The 15,984-nt window shown below is 36.9% G+C and overlaps 2 protein-coding genes across 26 annotated transcripts in view; one reads left to right on the top strand and one right to left on the bottom strand.

The window, feature by feature from the left end:
• camk2g1 (calcium/calmodulin-dependent protein kinase (CaM kinase) II gamma 1) overlaps positions 1-6,066 on the top strand; it is an 86,153-nt gene extending 80,087 nt beyond the window's left edge. For all 23 annotated transcript variants that reach the window (XM_079852344.1, XM_079852337.1, XM_079852330.1 and 20 more), the window contains 4 exons: positions 1,472-1,547; positions 1,859-1,953; positions 2,064-2,310; positions 3,238-6,066. In XM_079852344.1, the coding sequence (XP_079708470.1) occupies positions 1,472-1,547; positions 1,859-1,953; positions 2,064-2,296 (404 nt within the window). In that variant the 3' untranslated portion in view covers positions 2,297-2,310; positions 3,238-6,066. The remainder of the gene's footprint in view (positions 1-1,471; positions 1,548-1,858; positions 1,954-2,063; positions 2,311-3,237) is intronic.
• A 2,679-nt stretch (positions 6,067-8,745) lies between these two features.
• The window catches only part of ndst2b (N-deacetylase/N-sulfotransferase (heparan glucosaminyl) 2b), a 68,187-nt gene continuing 60,948 nt past the window's right edge, over positions 8,746-15,984 (bottom strand). For 2 of the 3 annotated variants that reach the window (XM_079852325.1, XM_079852326.1), the window contains exons 8-14: positions 15,625-15,721; positions 15,220-15,343; positions 14,580-14,754; positions 13,309-13,479; positions 12,023-12,132; positions 10,669-10,771; positions 8,746-9,647 (exon numbers count right to left, since the gene is read on the bottom strand). In XM_079852325.1, the coding sequence (XP_079708451.1) occupies positions 9,522-9,647; positions 10,669-10,771; positions 12,023-12,132; positions 13,309-13,479; positions 14,580-14,754; positions 15,220-15,343; positions 15,625-15,721 (906 nt within the window). In that variant the 3' untranslated portion in view covers positions 8,746-9,521. Of the gene's footprint in view, positions 9,648-10,668; positions 10,772-12,022; positions 12,133-13,308; positions 13,480-14,579; positions 14,755-15,219; positions 15,344-15,624; positions 15,722-15,984 lie in introns of those variants that run through there. The other variant, XM_079852327.1, reaches the window with a different exon arrangement.

Raw genomic sequence — 15,984 nt, 5'->3', positions numbered from 1 at the left:
GTAATTACAAGATTTCGACTTTGAATTTGAAACTCTGAAACACTTCAGTAATTACAATCATTGACTAATGCCTTAATAATGCAAGATTAATTTGAAAATATCAAGACATTCAATAGAGTTTGTTTCTAGAAAAGAGTTGGATAATCATGTCTAATGTCCTACTAAAAAACTTTAAATGTTTATTAATAAGGCTTTTGCATAACGACTGTTACTTGTTTTATTATATTTTTGTCTATTAATTACTCCGATATTACTTTGACATTAATAGTGTTGCCATAGAAATGTATAAATGAAGAGTTCAGATGCAAAAGCCTCTTAAGTGCCATCTGAAATTTTCTTCTAGAATGATCATTTTTATCAAGCTCGTATATTTAAGTTCAGTAATTTCACTTAAATGACAATGAAAATAGGTAATTTTCATTGCCATTTAAGTGAAATTACTGAATTTAAATATACAAGCTTGATATAAATGATCATTCTAGAAGAAAATTTCAGATGGCACTTAGAGGCTTTTGCATCTGAACTCTTCAAATGCAGGAAGCTGAAAACCTCTGAGTAGAACTTCTAGTTTGTCATCAAGTGTTTACAGTAACTATGACATGGCGCGAACACACCAAACTCGCCAACCAATAAGATACAAGCTTTTCAGATCAAGGTGAAGCTGGTTTCTGAGTATTTTCAACACATTTTATTTTTATTTAGGCATATGTATTTTTTTCACAGACTGATAAATTTTAGTTACGATTTGTTTGTTTGTAGTTTTATGTCACTTTTACTCTTGGTGTCAGTAGGCCTTAAAGAGATAGTTCACCCAAATAAAAAAAATTCTATCATTAATTACTCACCTTCATGTCGTTCCAAACCCGTAAGACTTTTGTTCATCTTTGGAACACAAATGAAGATCTTTTTGATGAAATCTGAGAGCTTTCTGTCCCTCCATTGGCAGCTACTCAACTACCACTTTGACGCTTCAAAAAGTTCATAAAGAGATCTTAAAACTAATCCATATTAATTGAGCCGTTTAGTCCACATTTTCTGAAGAGACTCAGTCTCTTTATATGCTGAATAGATTTAATGAAGGCTTTTATTCACATATAAACATTGATCAGCAAACATAAGACAGAAGCTCAACCGAACCTGCCTGATGCGCGAGAACAAACCTCTTGCTGAAGCTCAAACATGCTGCTCTTTATGAACTTTTTGAAGCGTCAAAAGATCTTCATTTGAGTTCCGAAGATGAACGAAAGTCTTACGGGTTTGGAACGATGTGAGAGTGAGTAATTAATGAAAGAATTTTCATTTTTGGGTGAACAATCTCTTTAATATTACATTTTCGCAGGTATCTGCAGTGTGAGCAGTGCAGGTTGTGCTTATTAACTTTCTGTTGTTGTTGTTGTTTTTTGTTTTTTTTCATCATTTAATTTCCTCTCCCTCCATCATCCCTCATCTTTCACCCGTTCTGTTCGAGTAGCTCGTAAGCAGGAGATTATAAAGATCACGGAGCAGTTGATCGAAGCTGTCAACAATGGAGACTTTGAAGCATACACGTAAGTACAGCCTACCTGCACATGACTGCAACACAGGGATCTCTAGACTTTTGTAACAAAGATATTATGAAAATTGTAAGTCATTGTATGAATTTAAGGCTTTAAGTTGCATTTTATATTAAAAATGTACAAACAGGCCTATAAAATATTGGTCTGAAAGAACTGAATTCCCAGGCTGATCAGTAGTCTGTGAACAGATGCTCCTGTTATTTTGAGAGAACATTGTATCTAGCTACGAAATGCTGGTAATATCCAGTTGTATCCGGACTCCAATTAAATTGCTTCACTGTAAACATTCTTATGTACCACAGAAGAATCTGTGACCCTGGTCTGACCTCTTTTGAGCCTGAAGCTTTGGGGAACCTGGTGGAGGGGATGGACTTCCACAAGTTTTACTTTGAGCACTGTGAGTCATGTCTAACTATGAGTATAGTTGCTTTTCCTTAAATAATCATTCATTCAAGTCATAACTATTGACCATAACTGAGATACAATCAATGTGTTTGGCTTCTACAGTGTTGAGTAAGAACAACAAGCCCGTGCACACCACTATTCTCAATCCTCACGTTCATCTCATCGGGGAGGACGCTGCCTGCATTGCGTATATCCGGCTGACGCAGTACATCGACAGCCAGGGCCGCCCGCGTAGCTGCCAGTCGGAGGAGACGCGTGTGTGGCACCGCCGTGAAAGCAAGTGGCTTAACGTCCACTTCCACTGCTCAGGGGCACCAGCCGCCCCCTTACAGTGAACTGCACAGGACAGGTAAAAACACCCCATTCGCACTCCGCCATTTTTCTCCGTCATTTAACGTAATTAAGCCTGGATTAAAAAAAGAAGCAATAAAATAAAAAGGTAATCTCACCATTGTGATTTTATTTCTCATGATTGCTTTAACTTTGTCTTATTTGCAGTGTTTGGGAAAGTTTCTTTTAAAAGTAATGTTGCAATATTGCATTACTCCCTAAAAAGTAACTGTTACTTTTTATGGAAAGTAATGCTTTACATTACATTACTTTTGCATTTAAAAAATAAAATCCTCTAAAGGTGCGGTATATTTATATTTATGCAAATTTTTGTGGTAAAAATTAAGTAATTTCAATAGAAATCCACATGAACGGGAATTTCACATGAGTGCGAATGATTTTTATCGTGCAGATTTTGCAACGGGTTCCGGTTGGCCATGTGTAATTTCCGCAGAAGGCTGCTTGGTTTGAAAGTGCTTCGTACATCGCTACAATATTAACAATAGACAGTTTTTGTCATTTTGCCCCCAGAATTTAGCTAATGTGAAAAACGTTCCTGATTAAAGTGATAGTTCACCCAAACAAATTTTTTTTGTTCATAATTTACTCACCCTTATGTTTTTCTTCTGTTGAACACAAAAGAAGATATTTTAAAGAATGTTGTTAACCAGACAATTGACAGCAACCACTGACTTCCATAGTAGGAAAAAAAAATCTATGAAGTCAGTGGGTGCCGTCAACTGTCTGGTTACCAACATTCCTTTAAAATATATTATTTTGTGTTCAACGGAAGAAAGAAACTCATAGAGGTTGGGAACAACTTGAGGGTGTTGAAATGAAAAAAAAAAATCCTACATTTTTAGGAAAGCTATCCCTTGAAGGAAGTAAAATATGCTTAAGACTGATGATGCACATTTCCATTCACAGAAAGCTTTATTTCTTTCAGTTTACCTGGATTCTCGAGATAATGGGAATGTTTCTTCTTTGTGGCTGGACGGGCATGTGAAGGCCAGCTGGATGACAGCTCTTAAAGTTACAGACACACCAGTGAGGAACTCTGACGACATCCAGTTCAACTGTCAACACCACCTATCCTGTCCAATCTTTGACCAACGGGAGCTGGCCGCGGCCGTGGCCCCGCCCAAGGGACGGTGCATGTATCTGACGCCCACATGGGGGTGCTGTTTTGTCCTTTTCCCACAGAACCATCTTTTTTTTTTTTTTTTGCCCGTTAAAGATGTTCAGAAGGTGTTGTAAGTACTGATCTATGAATTCATAAATATACTGTACATTGTAAAAATCGCTAGCTGAACCAGAAGCTACAATCAAGTTTGAAAAAGCATTTATGTAAGTAAACCAGGATGAGAGTTGGCAGGGTGGGGGGCTGAACTTCAAAAAAAAAACAAAAAAAAAAAAAATCACAAAATGGATTAGTGCCCAAAAGCTTCTAAAGTTTACAGGTTTGTCATCACAATCATTCTTGTATACTTTGCAGATTTTTGGAAACAAAATTATATGAAAAATGAAGGGAAGGTGTTGTCTAATCCGAGAGCAGAAGTTCTTCATATCAAAAAAGAACCAAAGTGTAGTTTTTAGTCTTTTTAAGGAGTGTTTCTGTTCGGTGTTGGCTTTTTATGTAACTTGGGTCTGAGAGAAAGTTTGTGCGGCCCAGGTTTTAGTAATCTCTTGTGTTAATGTGGAACTCTTTCTTTTATTTGATTTTTTTTTTTTTTTTTGTCTTGGACTGACGTAACAAGTATTTTATGTTCAGTTTGAATTTTTAAGACTGTTTTATTTTTTAAGTTAATCTAAAGAAACATGTAAAGATATACAGAGATATTTAAAGGAGGTATGAACTCTCACCATCCAGGTTTAGGGAAGGATGTCGTTCCTGATCGCGCTCGGTATGTTTGTGTGGGTGTGTGTGCGACTGGAACTTGTATAAATTGAATCCTCCATTTAGATTTAATATGACGAAAGCCCAAGTGAACAGCACACAACTAAACGCCGACCAGTAGATTTGCCCTTCCTGTTTTGCTAATCACATTAGCGCCATAGACAAACCACTGCCTTTATACACACAGGCAGGATGTACTGTGATAGTCAGACATGAACCTCATTCCCATTTTCCAAACTCGTCAGGTTTGAGCTCAAAGAAGGACTAGTCATTTTTACAAACTGCATCATGATGAAAATAGCTTTAGTATTCGACTCGCCATCCCTTCTTCCACCACTCAGCTGCATTGTAAACGTACTCAGTTGTTTTAGTAATGTTGGACGTGTCTAACTCACCCTGTCCTCAGTGTTGTCGTGGCCGTGGTTCATGGGGGTGTACGTGCTCTGTAAATACATGCCATTCAGTTCATCCCATCACAAGGAGCGGGTGAGGAAAAAACGAAACCCAACGCGTCCAGTTGCCACAGTTACGTTGTTTAAAATCACAGTTTTAATGTTTGTACAATTGAAATTCACAGCAGTTTGTTAGATTTCACCACAAATTATATTACGCAGGCTTTATGGCACTGACTATTTAAACTCAGTTTTAGTGTTACTGTTACTTAACTTAGAAGTGAGGGTTTGGTTTTTCGCAAGTGATTAATCTGTTGAGTCTGTAGTTGCACGGATGCTTTTCATCACTGCTACGGTTTTGTCTTTAGATAGATTTTAGTATAGTTTCGTTTGACGCAATATATTACGTGTGGGAAAAAAACAACAACCAAAACTACGAGTTCACCCCGTCTCCTTGAAACACATCAGTCTTTTGTAACGGTCTGTAAATACATGTAGTGTTCGCACACCTCATTGTGTGCTGGGCTTTGTGACATATCAGGACTATACCTCCGCACGTGTGCGTGTGTGTGTGTGTGTGTGTGTGCGCGCGCGTTTATCACCTTAATGACAATGTCTTTTAAGTAAGTAGTGATGCTGTCAGATTATATGTGATGCTGTTTTCACGTCCGTTTTGTGTCTCGCGCTTATTTCTTGCATTTTTTTATTGCTATTTTTTGTCCTTTATTTCCTTTTTATTTGTCCTATGGGGAACTGCTGCCTTGCCTGGCCAAACTAGATCTACGCTTTTTATTCTTTTCATTTTTATTTAAACCCATCCAAAAGTTCCTTTTACTGTACATGGTCGACATCTTCAGCTCCATGAAAATGAAAGGGATTGAGATGGGGAGTCACTAGCTGATAGATTTAGCGAAATAAATATCCAACCCCTGAAAGCTCGGTCTGAATCCTGGGCCAGACGGCAGATGTATGAGTCTTCTGGCCCACCCGTCCAATGACAGGAGAAATCAAACACGCAGTTTAAATAAACCAGAGAATATGCATGTGTACTTTTCTTGGTAAATCTTTTTTTTTTTTTTTTTTCACTGTCTGTGTTTACTTAATAAAAAAGGGGAAAAAGATTCTCATAGTATTTGCATCTCGACATGAAAATCACTCCATTGGGAATTATAAGTGATGTACCATATTAAAAATGAAAAAACAAAAAAATGTAGAAAATAGTGAAAAATATATAAAACAAAAGCCTCTGCTTGGTATGCTCCCCTCATTCTAAGTAAATCTATTGCATTGTAATGGTATACTATTGGGCTTCGTATATACTCGGAGTTTAAACATGGATGCTGGATTTTTGCATGATCATACATTTAATAAAACCATGAAATGACAACTATCAAGTGTTTGTCTGAATGTTAGTAGGTCTTTATCATAGCTTTGTTATTATTGAAACTTGATCTGGAAAGTATTTAATAAAAAGAGCATTTCTGCAGCTGATTCTGTGCTTTTTTGTGTGCAATGTAAAAATCCACATGAAATTTACAAAATTTACTGTATTTGCCTTGATATGTGTCACTGGTCTTATCATTCATGCACATTATTACAATGAAGAATGTGTCTAACTTTTCAGGCCTCACGGAACATAAAGGTACATTTAGTAGTTTGGTGCTTATTTAAAAAAAAAAATACAGATTAAGAAATAAATAGTTTTTGTGAACTGTCGTCTGAATGGTTTACACTCAAACGAGATGAAGACATAATGACTTCTATAAAAAGTGTTTTAATTATGTAGCCTATGTTGTGGGTCACCCCCTCCAAAAGTGATGTCCGGCTTAGAAAAATTGACCCTTCATTCAAATTTGATTAAAGTTGTTTTATTATTAATGCATATTGCATAGTTGTGCTTGGAGTCAATTGTTTTATTTATGATAAGAAACATACCATATTATGCGGACATTATTTTGGCCAAGGTGTCCATACAAAGAAATTACAAAATACGAAATATTAATAACCGATTAGGCCTATGGTGTTGTCAATGTATGAATTTTCCCTTGTTTTCTATGGGGGTTTTTGCAGTAAAATGAAACCTGTTGCTGTAAGTTTGCCTTTTTGCCAAATAATTTTGCCAGATAAATACCTTAATGAAGTTTAGTGTTTTGTTCTTCCCTCATATTTAAAATAATTCCTCATTTTTCATTAAAAACTATTATCCCCCTCCGAACACCACTTTTGGCCGCAACGGTCTATTCATTTAGCAGTGGAGAAAACGGGAAAATAACAATGTAGGCTACGGCTGAAAAAGCAGATAAGAAGTGTAGCAGTAAAACTCGAACGTAAAGAACGGAGTAAGTTAGCCTACACAAGGTGGAAAGATTTGATGACGGAGAAAATCTTGAGTGAGTAGCTGCTAACTGTTACTGATTCCCAAGTTGCTTTTTTGTTGGACTTTAAAGGGTCATTGGAAGGAAACGTTTGTTTCCTGTTATTTTTTTTTTAAGGAATGGGTGCATATCCTTGAGTCCACAATCTTCCTTTGCACACATTCCAATTCAAACACATACACAAAATTAGCAGAAAATGAATCTGGACTGAGTTCCTGGGGCCGGTTTCACAAAGCTATTTTAGACCGGTCTATAGTGTTAGACAAGTCTAAAATTTGCTCATAGACTAGTCTAATGCAAGTTAGACTGTTTCACAAAAATAAAGACTGACTTAATTTATACCAAAAAAATTAGACACCTTACCCCCAGGCTAACTTAGGTCTAAAGACTCTGTTACCTTGGCAACCAGCAGTAACAATCAGTTACATTACAAACAGCGAAAAAAAAAAGGGAAAATGTCTCATAATTTAAACATTTCTTCTTGTTACTACATTATCTGCTAAATTTCCCAAGTAAAATGTCCTTGTAACTGTTATACTCCTCCAACAAACACATATTATCCGCTGGGGTAAACTGTACTGAGCGGTTGAATGCGCCTACTCGATCCGCCATGTTTTTTGTTTTGAAAAGTGTCTTAATTTACCCAGAATGCATTGCAGTGTTGGCTTTGTGCAACGGTCTGATTTAGATGTCTATCTGAAGTCTGACTATCTACTATATCTAAGCCATAGTCAAAGTCTATCGGCCCCAGTTTCATTATGGAATGCAAGACGAAAATGATTTCAGAGATGAAGGCATTTTTTTCTTTTGATGTAAATTAATCACTGAATGCTAACTGTCCATAATGTAATCAACACCACACATTTTGTCATTATAATCAGTTAATACAAAGTAAAAGTTCCTATAAAAAGTATTTTATTTATTTTAATAGGCCTCGTGACCACGTGGGCGAAACCTTATGACGTAACCGTGTGCACTTACTAGATCGACTCATTCTAGTCACCATAAAATAAAAATGGACTATTCTTATTTTTATGGAATATTGCAGCATTATAAATGATTGATCCGTGCATATTTTTTTATTCATGTGCCCTTGTAATCTTTAATCAATAACCTCCCCTGCCTCAGTGTCATCTCTTCTCTGATCATCTCTTCTCGCAGCCTTATTGAGAAGCACCCATTGAATGCACCTTTAATCCAGGAGTGTTATGCTGGTTAATGAATGAAAAGCAATTATTTAGTTTTGAAAGAAGCATTTGAATCTCAAGTTGCCCATTCCTAGTTAAATATTCTGGTTGTTGACTTCATGAGGCACCAGTGCTTCAGGAACCAACAACCGTACCATACATGTCCATGTTTAATATGCTGTGAATTAAACCTTATAGTTTTTGTACGTGTCCAGCTGTAAAGATTTGCTAGGAAAAGTAATACTTCAGTAAGCAGCATTTGCTGCTTCTATAGTGTGGGTCTGCAGTCAGATGCATAGGCACTTTAGACTTCACACCATTTATTTTCCTTCCTCTACCCTCCAGCACGCAGTGTGCTGTCTGTGGCGGCTCCCAGCGGACCTGAGCAAGTCTTATTTAAGGGCTTTGCTTCCTACAGTCGAGCAGCTGGGCCCCCAATCTCTCAAATGGAGGGCGAGTCTCTTGTTTCTGGGCGGTGATTAATCAAACTCTCTCTATTCTTCTTCTCATCTGATAAAGCAGACTGCAGGAACAGAGATAAGATACTTACCTCTCATCTCCAGTTCACCTTATTTTACTCTTTAAAGAAGAGGAAACCGAGATGCCCCTGTCTCCATTCTGTGCCTTTATTTCCCAATATGTGTGTACTTAAACTGAATACCAGACATGGGATCACATTACTGTGAATTCATTTTTTTATGTACCCAACTGTTGCTACACATACACAAAATTCACATTCACTCATTGGCAAAAGTCTGCAGCATACTGTACTTCTCTTCTTAGCTCCTTGGGCTGCACAATGTTTGTTGACCTCAAACAGAAATCACTTAACAGTAACTGTTTTTTTGTTGTTTTTTTGTTTTTGAAAGGCAGCAAGATGGCTGAAGTGTATGATGCACATTTAAATACTTCTCTGCTTGGCAGAGTTAAAGACTTTTGAGAATAACATTTAAATAATCCTCTCATAGTCCCTCCCTTTCATGGGTATTTCCACAAAATGTTCCCAATCTTCAAGAGGTTCTGTGCAATTCCCTCTCTTCCTATAAGACTATGTTTGCATTTCAAAACAGCAAGTTCACAACGGATTTTAAACCACTCTAGAAGTCTTTTTAAAGCTGTCCAATCAGGTCACTCCCGTTTCCATATCTGTGAATCCATAAAGGTCTACTACAAGTTCCCATAACGAGGTTGAGGGACACTCTGACTCTGAGGGCTTCATTCAGACTGACAGCGTGATCGGGCCGTCTCCTCGGTCAGAGCCTGTGCGGAGTAAGGAGGGCGAGAGGGGTCAGTCCTCTTTTGGCTCCTGCCGCACACGGGCCCTGAGTTCTCCTATGTGGAGCAGGGTTCTGCCGTGGTTCTCCTCATGAAGGTTCTTATCAGCTCCAGCTGGCGTTGTGCAGTTCGTCTCTGAGCCAAACGGGCAGAGGCTGACCCAGACGTTTAAACATCCTGAGTAACTCCACGTTCTGCTCGCGGTAATACTCTGACAGAAACGCCCTTGACTGGAGTGATGGGAAGAAAACAAAATGAGAGTTACACACAAATATATAATTATGGAAGCTCATTTCCATCACTTAAGAAATAAAATCATGCTTTGGTAAAACATAATGACATAAAAAGATACTAAGTCATAATCATGAGATAAAATCATAATTGAAATACGGCAAATCAAAATTACAGTAAGAAAAAAAAAGCCAACATTATGACAGCATCATAATCTCAATTTTGACTGTCATAATTTGGCTTTTTATGTCAATTTTGACAATTCATAATTGACATCTCATAATTGTGACAGTCATAATTTTGTCTTTTTTGTTATGATTTATTATCTCAAAATTGACTTACAGTACTGTATGTCAATTGACACTTGTCATAATTATGATTTTATCTCATTATTGAGATAGTATCATAATTGACTAATTATGAGATAAAGTAAAAAATTATGAGACACCAAGTCTATGACTGAAAACTATGAGATAAAAAGACAATTATGGCATAAAAAGTAAAAAAGATGAGATACTAAGTCAATTATGACAGTCAAAATTGACAAAAGGTTGAAATTATGGCATACTAATTCATAATTATGAGATAAAAGGTTGAAATTGACAAAGTCGTGACAAAAAATTTAAATTGACAAAAAGTCATGACGAAGTCAAACTTGATATAAAATCTTAAATATGGCATGAAAATTTGATGTGCCATTTAATAAATAAAAAAAACGTTGGTAAATCATAATTATGAGATCATAGTTGACATTAGTCATCATTATAGCATGAAAATTGAAACTTTCGATGTCTTTATCTTAATTATTTTATTTTATCTCTGCTCTATTCTCACTTGATTTCTAACTGACTCTTTCTACACCCTCAAAGTCGCTTTCTCAACTGTGCTGCTGAATCATAGAGAGGAAAACAGGACTAAATAAACTTCACTGGCTATAATTGAAATGCAATGTCTATTTTTGTTCAGTTAGAGTATCTTATCTCCATATCTGGAGCTCTAACATTGAGAAGTGAGCTGTACCTCCAGGCTCATGTCAGGATATTTCCTTCCTTTGCTCTTTCCCAGACAGCGAGTGCGTCCTGCCTCCAGTTTCTGACACCAGAAACCTTTACCCTCGTCAAACCTTTCAACAGAGAGCAGAGAGAGGGTTACTTTTCCCTTAGTAAGACTTTTGAAAATAAACATTAATGTACATACATTCCTAGATTTCAGCAATAAATAAAAATGTATTACTGTTATAAGTATAATGTAAAAACCTTAATACAATGACAAAAGTTCTGAGAAAAACTCTACCATCATTTGTTAGCAGATGCCACTTGGTGGGACTTTTTGTTTTACATAAAATATTAAGGACATACATTTTAAAGGTACACTATGTAACTTTTTTTTTTGTTCAAAATTAGCAACATTTAAATAATGAGTCAATACATCATCAATCCTTCTTCCAAAACGTGTTTTTGTCTTGATTCACTATGGTAATGATACCATCACTATGGTGATGGTATGTGTTTATGTTTTAGATCTGTTGGGATGGTTTTCACAGGAAATTGAGTACATACGTCACTCGTTCGTGCGAGTCTCGTCATATCCGTAAATAGAGAAAAGTTGCTCCGGCTACTTTAACATTTGTATGGTGTGAGTGGCATAGGTTAGTTTTCACAACGAGTGAGAAAGGTTGACACGGAGCAGCTAAATCTCCAATTATCTGAGGAATCACCCATTAAAAAAAAAAAATAAAATAAAATAAAAAACGCAGAACAGAGGAGAGACAAAAAGAGGATGCGCCAGAGCTCGTAATAAAACAAGAATCAACATTGGCTTGGCTTTATGGAACTGCGGGATTTGAAATGTTGTAAAAACAATGTGGAAATGGCGTTTTTATTACTCATCAGGTGAGTAATGTATTTTATTGAACAGATAAATTGTTATATGTAGCTCTCTAATAGAGTAAAGCATTATATGAAGGGTCATTTCATTATGGTTGTTGTAGCGCTGTGCTGGAATTTTTTTTTTTAAGGAAGTGCCGTGTCTATTATGGGGTAAAGCTACTGTAACATCTTCAGCTAGTCAGATTGAGATCCTTTCCATCTAAACTGGATATATCTATAAGCCTAGTAGCGAATGTTTTATAAGCAATATGATAACCATATTCACCAGCACAGCCACGCACAACCAAAACAATGTTCTTCCGCAAAAAGCATGCAGTTTGTTTTTTAGCCACTAAATGGCCAAAAGTTACACAGTGTACCTTTAATTAAAATGTGACAAATTAGCATCCAGGAATGGAACTACTGTATCAGTTTTGTAATAAATATAGTTTTATTAAGCGCTCTTGGACTCCAGTGAGAAGGTGTGTAATAAGGAGAGCTCGTACGCCAGAGCCTGTGTGTAGTTGTAGTACGGTGTGACTCCCAGGAACTTCTGAATCCCATCCATCATCTGAGCAGGACTGGAGCGCAGCTGCACACCATCCACGATCAACAGCTGTTCACAGGATGAAACACACATCACACACACTGAGGCAGCTCAACACACCTGCTCACTGAAGACTCAAATGTGTGTGCATGCATTCGTTACTTGTTTGTGTGAATATTCTAGGTTATTTCTCAACATAAATGTAAAAGGTGTTGATACCGCTGACAACTCCAGTTTTCATTCATGTTTATAATTTAACAGTTTACAGTAATACACTTGATTCTCAACCAGGGGGTCTCAAGATGACTTAAAATAAGACAAAACATTTTTTTTCATTGAAATCATTTCTAGATTTTTTTATTGGCAATTTTATCTGTATTATGAATACAGTTTGGGGTCAGTAAGATTTTTTTTTTTTTTTTTTTTTTTTTTAAGAAGAAATTAATACTTTCATTCATTGATCAAGTTTCTATTTTTTTTCCCTCTGAACTTAACATTTACCAAAAAATTCTGGAAAAAAATGATTTCATTCTATTTAATTTTATTACGTTTCCAAAAATATGAACTGTTTCATGAAGGATCATGTGACACGGAAGACTAAAGTAATGGCGGCTGAAAATGTAGCTTTGCCACCACATGAATAAATTACATTGTTTTCTGTTTTAATAAGTCTTTATAAGTCTAATAATATTTCACAATATTAATGTTTTACTGCATTTTCTAACAAACAAATGCAGCCTTGGTGAGCATAAGATACTTCTTTCAAAAACAAAAAAAATTCTTACCAACTCCAAACTTTTGAATGTAATGTAACATTTTTCTAGTTATGCCAAGCTCAAAAATATCTTATCGATAGAAATTGTGTACAAAAATATTTTGACATTTTTTTCATTAAATAAGATTTTATTCATTAATTTATTTAAGTACCCGCCTTCCGCTAAAAGACATGCATATAAACTTTGGTGAACTTAGGTGAACAGCTTTCATGTGTGCTGTGCAGTGACGCACAGTATCTAGCTGAACCAGTGTTGTGTGTTTTAGCTGCTAGTATACTATCTATTTATACATGTTTTGAACACAATTGACATCCAGAACTGAAAAGAAGGATAGTTACATCATAGCATGACATAACATCTGACTAAGATGAAAAGAGTTCTTATAAGAGGTCAATCTTTTGTGTTCACACCTGGCTAGGTTAATAGTGGTTTAACTAGGAGTCAGTTGTTGGCGTGCGTGTACACACACCTGACTGGGCTGGTAGTGATGTACCCAGCGCTCCAGATGACTGCTGTAAGCTCCAGGCTGAAGACAGCGCCGGTGCAGAGACAGCAGAGCTGCGGGAGAGGACGGCCCAGCAGAGATCACCTCGTGAAACGTGTAGTTTAGCGCCACAGGATCCTGATGAGCCCTCTGATGCTAGAGAGAGAGTGACAGCAGAGAAATTAAACAGTTGTAGTTTTCTTCTGATGTGTCACAGGAGGAGGTCGTCTATGATATCTGGAAAAAGCTCTCCTTTAAGGCCCTGATATACTCTAGGCGAAGTACTTTTTCGTTATTCGCTTCGGGATAAAAGAAAGTTTGAAATACGTGACAAGTGGTGTACGTTATTATTTAGTGAACATCGTGACTTCACCCATGCTGATCATATCAACATGTCACGTTTGTAACAGCAAGCAGCTTTACAATATTAAACATTAAAAAACAGTGTTGCTTTCGATTAGTATTAGTATATGACTTGAGCAAGGCACCAAACCCCTGTGTGTCCACGGTTTGCAGTGTGTGTTCACTACTCTCTGCTCCTAATGTGTGTGCACTAACTTGGTTGGGTTAAATGCAGAGGACAAATTCCGAGTATGGGTTACCATACATGTTATTACTCGCAGACGCCTGACCTTGGTGGACCGAACAGAAGAAATGAAGAGCCACACCTACCTATTACGTATTGCCATGGACCAATAGTAGTACGAGGATGTTTACCAGCTTAAACAAACTTTTCTGGAAAGTTTGCTTTGCAAGCTATTTCGAACTATCCCGAAACAAACTTCAAGCAAACACTGTTTCAGCTTGATTTGTCCAAAATGTCGTCACACCAGTTTGTTCAATTTCAACAATATATATTGTATATATGGGCCTTTATCATTTTCATTTGTCTCACTGGGTGTTGCATGTGATTTGAAATCCGCCATCTTTTCTTATGGGCATTAAGTTCTGTTGCAAGGTGTTTTTCTTTTTAACCAATCATCTGAGCCTTAAATGTCATGTGACTAATGACTTTAGAGACACAAGAAATGAATGGCTGCTTCCGAAAGCTTAGGCGTCTGACTCGTTGCCTTTGCACATGAAGGTAGCTCACAAAACTGATTTTGTAGACAGAAGTTTTTCCATTTCCAATGGAAATAAACGTCAATTTTACATCAGACGGTGTAGTTATGACATCTACCAGCAGGGGCTAACCGAGTCATGCTAATTCACCAGCTAAACCTTGATCCTTTGGTTTCTTGAGTACACAAACGCACCTGATACCAGGAATACGCCCGGTCAGCAGGGTTGATGAGTATAGAGATGATTTTGGCTCTTGGTAACAGGGCGGCTGCTCTCTTCGGGGCAGTTTCAGTGTCAAAATAGTTTGCGCTCTTCTCAAACAGGAAGTCTGTGCTCACATTCGAGGGTACGGGAAAAAAATCCATATACCTGAGACAAGACAGAGGGACAGAATTAGCCTGCACAATGAAGCAAGTGGCAAATCCTATACCAATAAAATATTAAGAGGGGAATTATGTTGTTTATTTTAATACATTGTCTGTGGTTTGTTTTAAACATGTTCCTATGCAGGTGTTCTGAGTGCTTGCTAAGGCATTCCTAGGTGGTCCAAATCGAAAAAGTTTACAGAATTTTTTTTTTTGGCCAACCCTGCAAAACCACATGTCTGATGACTCTGAGAAAAGTAATAGCATGTCTTCTCAACCAGTGACATAATTTTAATACTTTACCCAAAATATGAGCATTAATAACAATAGTCATGCTTTCTAAGGCACAATATACTCACTAAAATGTAGGACACATTTAATCCAAAAATGAGTTCTGTCAGTGTGATGTGAGTGAAGTTTTGCAAATGAAACAAAGAGCATTAGGCATGGATGGAGTTTCCATGGTTACCAGTCAATGCCTCGCTGGTAGTTTGGTCCGCTGAAGAACTGCACCTCCTCAAAGGTGACAGTGCTGGGGAAGCTGCTGGTAATGGCAGGATGAAGGGCAAGAAAAGAGTGCAGTGCGGTAGTTCCTGTGGAAAGATCATGACACCAGAATACAGTGTCAAGCTGTTTTAGTCAAATATTAATAACATTTCTTGGAAACATTCTGTGTTCTGTGACTTGTATGCCAAATGCTATCTACATCATAAAGCCTGGCTAATCGCTGAATTGTATTTTAGTTTCTTATGGTTTAAAAGACTGACAAACAACACGGGTTCATGCTTCTGTTACTGCAAACAACCTCACATCTATGTTCAAAACGGAATTCATTTCTAACCAAAAAAAAAAAGATTTTGATGTTTTGTGTTACCGGTCTTCTGAGGGCCAACCACTAGAAACTTGGGCAGTCTGTCACAGGTCTTCTCTTTGGACCAGATGTCTTTGTGTCTCTTGTCATGACATGGGTTCTGTTTATCAGGGGAAGTATTTGTAAGTATAATGTGAGCATAAATTAATATGACACTAATAGAAATCACTTGTACTGTTAAGTTTTCCTGTTCATTATGTAAACATCATTTTAATTCAAGGGTCTTTAACAGAGGATCAACAGGTACTGCAGGAAGTCTCTCAGTGAATGTTTCTTTAGCTATATAATATATATAATATATATATATATATATATATATATATATATATATATATATATATATATATATATATATATATAATA

Source organism: Squalius cephalus (genome assembly GCF_949319135.1).
Source record: "Squalius cephalus genome assembly, chromosome: 19".
Classification (NCBI taxonomy): domain Eukaryota; kingdom Metazoa; phylum Chordata; class Actinopteri; order Cypriniformes; family Leuciscidae; genus Squalius; species Squalius cephalus.
This window is presented reverse-complemented; position numbering and strand designations above follow the sequence as displayed.